Consider the following 8,962-nt stretch of genomic DNA (forward strand, 5'->3'; position numbering starts at 1 on the left):
TGAAATTTAAAGGGAATTTTAATACAAGTAATTTATCATTTTTTATGGAAATTTTTGAGGTAAAAGGTTATGTACTTTGCAGAGTTCTGCTTGGATTTCCTCAGGGATATTTAAAAGCCAGCATAAACTCTTCAGCAGCAGTGTGTTAACACTACAGCATTCAACAGTCATAAATTTAATAGCAGTTCAGTGAAAGCATATTGGGTAGAAATCTGTTTAACTTCATCTTTGAACACCTGGGGTTATCCAAAGGAATATATCCCAAATTATCTCATGTTGCTTTTGTAGTTTTCCCCCTAAAAAGGAGGAGAAGGAACAAGCTTAAGTGAAACTGCCCCTTGCTATACCTGGCTAATTCATGCAGCTATTGGATTCTACTGAAAATGCAAATGTAAAATTATGGACCATTTCATCATACTTCATCAATATGGCTGTAGAAGCACTTTATTAAATGCCTTCATTACTATAGATATACTTCATGAGATGCAAAACCTGCACAGTCAGAATTATAGTGTGGTGATAAGTATTCCTGCAAACTAGACAGAAATGACTTAACTGAAGGGGCATATTGTTGATTCATTGCAAATAATTATGTTTAAGACTTTAGATGGATGAGCAACAGTATCACAGAGATTCGTAAATCCTGAAGCCAGGAGACAGACTGTCCTATCCATAGAATACCAGGACAGGTAAGATCAGCTGAAGGGCTGATCATGAAAATATATACTGCTGAGCCACCAGTCACTCCCAGTTTATCTCAGAAGTGCTCTGGAGGGATGCTGCTCCAGTTTGTAAGAAACACTAAGAACAGCTTCAAAATTTTATTCAGTCATTTTAGTCCCATTAGAGTCGATTTATGTTAGAGCTGTAAAAACAAGAGGAATATTTTATCTTTTTGACTGAGGAGGGATAAACAGGTCTGGACAGAATAAATCAGATTGTTTCCCCTTCTTTTCTGCTTCTCCCCCTCCCTAGTCTCATATTTTCTTCCTGTCTTTACACCTGGCAGAAACTTTTGTTAGAGCTCCAGAACCAGATACCTCTTCTACCCAATTTTCCTTTTTGTAAAGAAATTGAAAATTCCAAATTTCCTTTTTTCTCCCATAAGTGTATGTCTTCTTTAAAATAATGACATTCTTTTTGAGGTGGAAAATACCTCAAAGCATTTTACAAGCACCGCATTATCATTTTCCTGGGGCCTCCTCCTGCTCTTCTTGTCATTTTTCATTATCTATCCCATTATCCATTGTTGGGATAACACTTTCCTTCTTTTCCTCCTCCTTTGTTGCTACTGATGAGGGTCTTATTTCCATAGCATGCCAGTGTTGAGATATTTCAGAGCATATTTGAGCCGTAGCAAACACCAAGTTAGAAAAGCCTCGCACAATTCACTGACTAATCTAGTGAAATTGAATAAATCAGGCTAGAAACAGCTTGACTAGATAGAAAAGAAGGAACTCTGAGCAGGTAGTATGAAGATCACAGGCAAGAGGAAAACCATATCAGATAAACCAGCTCAACTATATCAGGAGAAGAATGATTTAAGAAGGACCAGTAGGATCTGCGTGGGGGGCTAGCTGAGCAAGCCTCTAGAGTGCTGAATGCTTGCTGAAAAACAAATATTAAAGCATTTCTTGTTAATCCCACAACTCCTTTCCTCCTTCCCAGTAATCAACAGCTCACTAAGTGATTTAACATTCTTCTTTGCTATCACTGTAGGAAGACTGGCAAGCATCCAAAGGCATCAACAACTCTAATGTTCTATAGATCAATGTTTAAGCAGAAAGAAACCAGAGTTTATGAATTGTCAGAGTTCTTTCACAGTAATCAGATGTTATACAAAATGGTGGTAAAATCAGCAACTGCTAACTGTGATTGAAAAAAACAGACTCCCAAACTGTTTGCTGTGGAAAGAAACAGAGGGAGGGGCATTAAAAATGACTCAGGTTTGCAGTGCTAAAACATGTTCATAACTATAAAATGTACAACACATCATAAACCAACCACTTCCATTCTAATCATGTTCTCTTAATTCTTCCCTAAGGGTAACTTGAAGGATGCTGACAACTCAGGTACTAATATTGGAGCCTATCATTACATGCTAGAATCAAACATTGGAAAGACAATGCTGAAATTTCAGGTATAAGGATGACAGTGCAGCTTCTGCTTCATTCACATTTGAATGAAACAACTTACTTTCATGACTAATATCTAACAGAATTCATGCCATTTGAGGCATGGTGAGGATATTGTGACAATGAAGAGTGAGAGAAAACTGGATTAAGATCAAATTTGAATGATTAAAGTCTAACTTGAAAACTCCACTACAATAATTAAAATAGCAACATCATGTGACTCCTATATTAGAAAACAGCAGTGCTCCCTTCTGAGTAATTATATGTATTTAAATATCATCTACATAGTGCTGTACTTAAAATGAACTTTTGATAAAATGGCCTGTTTGAGTCCGGTTCCTAATGAAAAATATCAAGCTAAATCTACATTATTGCAGAAAATACTGTGGAGACTAACCTTACAATAGGTGCATCCTAGAGACAGAGCGCCTGACTTCCTGCTCTGGTCTTCCAAAGGAAAATCTAAAAAAACTGTACTGAACATGGGTGAATGAATTGCCATGCAGTGTCTAATGTAATACGTATAGGGCAAATATTCTTGCAAAGCTGGTCACCCAGCAGGATGGTGACCACCTCTGGTGCTCTGTCAGAACCAGCCTTTTCAAAGTTTTACTCTGATTGAAAGAAATTTGATACAACCCTTCAGGTAACTGATATACTGAGGCATTAATGAAATCTCCAGGTAGCTGTTTGTTTACAGCTTTCTGAAAAAACAAGTCATATTTAAAACCTTCACCCACAGGTTTTTCTTACAGGTACCAGAGTAGATCCACATATTTCTGAGTCAGTTTGCTTTTCTTCCATTTGATGAAGTGTGAATTGGGTTGATGTCAAACTCAAATTCTCAAACTGCCTGCACTATAGTGGAGGGTTTTGCTTTTTGTTAATGAACACAAGTTAACTGGAAGTAGGTGCTATGTTATGGGCCCATTCTACTGGAACAAGCAAGACATGGCCACACATAAATATCAAATGAGTGCAAAGGGGATCAAATTCAGGAAAATAATCTGAGTATTCATAAAGTATCCCCATTTTGAACTGTGTGTTTCCAGAAGCCTATGTATTTTGCCTGAGTTGCAAGTAACACCTCACAGTGGCATGTCTAACACAGCGTGAAAAGTGGCCTCATGGGAAAAGTTGCCATGTTTACTCAATATTATAAGTAATGATACTGCACTGGAGATGGCAAACTTCCAGGAGAGGTGCTGTGGCCTAAGTTACGCCCTTTTGAAGTCCTGACCACCCTTTCCTGACCCCAAGTTGCACTTCATCCAAGGAAGGAAACCAACAGAAATTTGAGACGTGACCAAAGACTTGTCAAAAAATCAGGCCTTTAACACTCTTGAAATACAAAAATGTTTAACAGAGTAAGATGCTTTAGCCTATGAGCAGAGATTTTTGTGAAAGAAAATATGTTTGTAAATTCAAATCCAAAAATGTCCCAATTAAATTTAGAGGCCTTTCCTTCCAACTTGGACAAGTAAGCCAAGAACATTTAGCAATTGGCCCAGAATCCCTGTAACAGTGCTACCAACAGAAATGAATGAGAAGCCTTCCTAAGGGAAAAGATTGATATTTACTGTAGACATGTTAAAATCCAATGGTAAGTAAGAACTAATACAACAGGTTTACACATATGAGCAAATCAGAACAGAGACTGAAGGAGCCTACACTATTTTCCATTAATTACTGAGTTTCCAAGAAAATTTACACCTGTTTCTCGGCCCAGACAGTAGTCTGAACTAGCACAGGTATATGCTATCTTAGAATTTTTATGTCTCTCTCTCTCATTCCTCCCTCCACTTCCCATTGCCATCCATCCTAAGCCTCCACAGGATCTTCGCTTCATTCAGGCAGGACGATTTTAGAAACATTTCTGTTTTGGACCAAGAAATTTTAAGTGTCTTAAATGCTGCAGGATGAGAAATCCATTTCCACCCCAGCTCTACTCAGAAGTATTCCAGATGTAATTACAACCCAGTAAAGGACCTAGTTCAGTGTTCTTAGATGTAGGCAATTGTCTGAGAGTTGCCTAATAGTACCTGCTGACCCATTAAAATGTGTCAATTATGGTTCAGTTGAAACAATTGATCATTTTGTGTGTTAACTGTGAAATATCCACTGCGTTTCACAAAAAGTTCAAAATGCTCAGAGATGGTACTTTAGCAGCAATATTTGCATTTAAATAAAAATGACTACATTGATAATTGTAATAATTTTGTTTAAGGACACTGGATGTTTGCCCTCAAACTAAAATGCCATTAGAGAGATGTTCTGTTAGACAGCAACAGTCATCCATATTTTTATCCATTTTCATAGCACGTAGAACAGCACAAGTTAGAAGGGATATCGAAAGATCATCTAGTCCAACTGTTCATGGGAAAGGGAGCCTAGATGAGGTTATCTAGCACCCTCTCCAATTGCATCTTGAAAACCTCCAGTGATGGGGATTCTACCACATCCCTGCAGAGGTTGTTCCAGTGATTGATTGTTCTCACTTTAAAAAAAATTTCTTATATCTAGATGAAACCTCTTTCAGTGAAACTTGTACCTGTTGTCCCTTGTCTTCTCCATGTGGCTCCTTATGAAAAGAGAGTATCCGTTTTCTTTATAGCCACCCTTTTAGTACTGGAATACTGTGAGGAGGTCCCCCTGAGCCTTCTCTTCTGCAGGGAGAAAAGAGCTAATTCCTTTAGTGTTTCCTCATAGGGCAGGTCCTCCAGTCCTTTGACCATCTTCGTGACCCTTCTTTGAATGCTATCCAGTCTATCTGCATCTTTTTTGAATGTGGGGGCCGGAACTGGACACAATACTCCATGTGTGGCCTGACAAGCACTGCGCAGAATGGGATGATCACATCTCTATCTCTGCTAGTAATGTCCCTGTGGATGCAGCCCAGGATCTGATTCGCCTTTGTTGCTGCAGCAGCACACTACAGACTCAAGATCATCTTGTTGTTCACCAGGACCCCCAGGTCCCTTTCAGCAAGGCTGCTCCCCAGCCACACAGATCCTAGCCTGTACTGGGCTCTTTGGTTATGTCATCCCAGGTGCAGGACTTTGTTAAGCTTCATACAATTCTTGCTAGACCACTCTTCCAGTCTGTCCAGATGTCTCTGTAAGATGGCTATCCTTTCTGATGTGTCTGGCTCGCCACCCAGTTTGGTACCATCAGCAAAGTCAATAAGGGTGCTTTCAGTCCCATCATCTGTGGGGAACTAGTGTTGAATGCTTTGCTAAGTCCAGGTAAACAACATCCACTGCTCTCCCCATGTCACCACAAAATGTTATTTTGTTGTTGAAGGTGGTCAGGTTAGTCTGGCATGATTTGCCTTTGATAAGTCTGTGTTGGCTTTTCCCAAACACCTGCTTCATTTCCTTTGCAATATGACATATGCCCTCTTCCAGTCATCAGGGATATCCCTTGGTCTCTAAGACTTTTCAAAGGTTATAGACAGTGGCCTAGCAACAATGTCATACACTTCTCTTAACACCCTGTGATGGATTCTGTCCAGGCCCATAGATTTATGTGGGTTGAGCCCTTGCAAGATGTCAAAGACCAGTCCTTCCTCCACTATGGGTGTGTTAATACATGTGTTGTTGTAGCTACTTGATTCCATGATCTGGGGTTCAGCTACAGTGGTAAAGACAGAGGCAAAGAAGCTATTAAAAAACTCTGCCTTGGCAACATCATTAGTAACTAGTTTCTCTGTGCTGTTTAGTGATTGGCCTATGTCTTCCCTGTGCTTCTGGTTACTGCTTATGTGTCTGAAGATTCGTTTCCTGTTGTTCTTGACATCTTTGGCCAATTTCAGTTTTAGCTGAGCCTTCCTGACTGCATCTCTGCATGCCCTAGCAAGATTCTTATAGAATAGAATAGAATAGAATAGAATAGAATAGAATAGAATAGAATAGAATAGAATAGAATAGAATAGAATAGAATAGAATAGAATAGAATAGAATAGAATAGAATAGAATAGAATAGAATAGAATAGAATAGAATAGAATAGAATAGAATAGAATAGAATAGTTCAGTTGGAAGGGACCTACAGCAATCATCTAGTCCAACTGCCTGACCAATTCAGGGCTGACCAAGTTAAAGCATGTTATTAAGGGCATTGTCCAAATGCCTCTTAAACACTGACAGGCATGGGGCATCGACCACCTCTCCAGGAAGCCAGTTCCAGGGTTTGACCCTGGAACCCTGACCACCCTGTAAGTAAAGAAATGCTTCCTAATATCCAGTCTAAACCTCCCTTGGCACAGCTTTGAACCATTACCACATGTCTTACCACTGGATACCAGGGAGAAGCAATCAGCACCTCCCTCTCCACTTCCCCTCCTCAGAAAGCTGTAAAGCGCAATGAGGTCACCTCTCAGCCTCTTTTTGTCCAAACTACACAAACCCAAAGTCTTCAGCAACTCCTCACAAGACATTCCTTCCAGTCTTTTCACCAGCTTTGTTGCCCTCCTCTGGATACATTCAAGGACCTGAACATCCTTTTTAAATTGTGGGGCCCAGAACTGCACACAGTATTCAAGGTGAGGCCACACCAATGTTGAATACAGTGGGTTAATCACCTCTTTTGACCTGCTGGTTATACTGTGTTTGATGCACACCAGGATGCGATTTGCCCTCTTGGCTGCCAGGGCACACTGCTGACTTATATTGAGCCTGCTGCTGACCAGTACCCCCAGATCCCCTTCTGCAGGGCCACTCCCTTTCTCCAGCCACTCCTCTCCCAATTTATACTTCTGTCCAATATTACTCCATCCCACATGCAGAATCCAGGATTTGTTCTTCTTAAATTTCATTACACTGGTGATTGCCCAATGCTCCAGTCTATCTAGATCCCTCTGCAAGGTTTCCTCCCAGTATGTATCACCAGCAAACTTGCTAATGGTGCATTCAACTCCTGCTTCCAGATCACTGATAAAAATATTGAACAGAATTAGCCCTAGAACTGAGCCCTGAAGAACACCACTGGTGACTGGTGCCAGATGTAGCCTCACTGACTACAACCCTTTGAACACTGCCCTTCAGCCAGTTCATCATCCCGTGCACCATGTACCTGCTCATCTCACAGTTGGACAACTTGTCCAGAAGGATACTGTGAGGGACAGTATCAAAAGCCTTACTAAAATCCAGAAAACCGACATCCACCGCCTTCCCTTCATTCACTAGGCAGGTGACCTTATCATAGAAAGATATCAAATTAGTTAAACAGCACTGGCCTTTTGTGAACCCAGGTAGACTGTGCCTGATGATTGTATTATTCTTTAAATGCCTTTCAATAGTACTCAGTATAATCTTCTCTATAATTTCTCCAGGAACTGAGGTTAGACTAACAGGTCTATAGTTTCCTGGGTCTTCCCTCATGCCCTTCTTGTAAATTGGAGAATGTTGGCTAGCTTCCAGTCAGCGGGGACCTCCCCAGACTCCCAAGACCTTTGGCAGATGAATGAGAGGAGTCCTGCTGTAACATCCGCTAGCTCCTTCAGTACTCTGGAATGAATCCCTTCCAATCCCATGGACTAGTGAACATTCAGCTGATACAGCTGGTCCCTTACAATTTCAGTGTCCACAAATGGAAAGTCACTGTTCCCACACTCATAGTCCTCCAACTCAGAGGACAGGGCAGCCCAAGGTCTATTAATATTATTAAAGACTGAGGCAAAAAAATTCATTGAATGCCTCTGCTTTTTCTTCATCCCTATTAGTTAGATGACCATCTTCAATAAGTATCGGTCCAATGTTTTCTTTAGGCCTCCTCTTGCTATTAACATACTTAAAAAAAACCTTCCTGTTATCTGAAACAACACTGGCCAGTTTCAACTCTAATTGAGCTTTGGCCTTTTGTGTCTTCTGCCTGCATATACAGAACCATGGCTCTGTAATCTTCCTGTGAAGCCTGACCTTGCTTCCAGAGATCATACAATTTCTTTTCCTCTTGAGATCCATGAGGAGTTTCCTTTTCTGCCCCGCTTCCTTGACTTTTGACACAATGGGATTACCTACTTCTGTGCTTCTAAAAGGTGGTTCTTAAAGACTGACCAGCACTCATGGACTCCTAAGCCCTCAAAAGCAGATTCCCAGGGTACTCTCTTAAATAGCTCCCTGAACAGCTTAAAGTTTGCTCTCCTGAAGTCCAGGGTAACAACTCTGCTGTCCTTTTTTCTCATTACACCAAAAAATTTAAACTCAACCATGTCATGATCACTGCGGCCAAGACAGCCACCTACCATCACATCCCGCACAAGTCCTTCTCTGTTCACAAACAACTAGTCTAGGAGGGCATCTTTCCTAGTTGGCTCACTAAGTACTTGTGACAAGAAATTGTCTTCAACAAACTCCTGGAATTTCCCAGATTTGCTTGTCAGAGCAGTATGGTATTCCCAGCTGATGTCTGGGAAGTTGAAATCTCCCATAAGGACAAGGGCTACTGATCCAGAAGTTTCTCCTAATTGCTATAGAATAACTCATCAGTGCTTACATTCTGGCTGGGTCATTGGTAGTAGACAGCCGCTACAACATCTCTTTTTTTTTCCATCCCCATTCCTGTAGTCTTTGATGGGTATTTGGCCACATTTCTATAGCCAGTATGCTTCTTTTTTGCTTTTAAGCCTAACCAAAATCTCATTGTTAAGCCAGGGTGGTCTTCTGCCTTCTTTTCCCTTTGAAGGGGATGGATTGTTATTGTGCTTCCAGGAAGCTGTTCTTGAATAACTCCAAGGACTCGCAAGTTCCTTTGCAAGTGGACGTTTCCTGTGTCGTGGTTTAACCTCAGTCGGCAACTGAGCACCACACAGCAGCACACTCACTACCCC

General features: G+C 40.9%; 1 protein-coding gene across 1 annotated transcript in view; it reads left to right on the forward strand.

The window, feature by feature from the left end:
• Positions 1 to 8,962, forward strand: part of LIX1 (limb and CNS expressed 1) — a 38,180-nt gene that overhangs the window by 25,524 nt on the left and 3,694 nt on the right. Inside the window, 1 exon segment of the mRNA XM_009275917.1 lies at positions 2,045 to 2,140. Coding sequence (XP_009274192.1) covers positions 2,045 to 2,140 — 96 coding nt within the window.

This window comes from Aptenodytes forsteri, unplaced genomic scaffold, assembly GCF_000699145.1.
Source record: "Aptenodytes forsteri isolate BGI_AS27 unplaced genomic scaffold, ASM69914v1 Scaffold91, whole genome shotgun sequence".
NCBI classification, from domain to species: Eukaryota; Metazoa; Chordata; class Aves; order Sphenisciformes; family Spheniscidae; genus Aptenodytes; species Aptenodytes forsteri.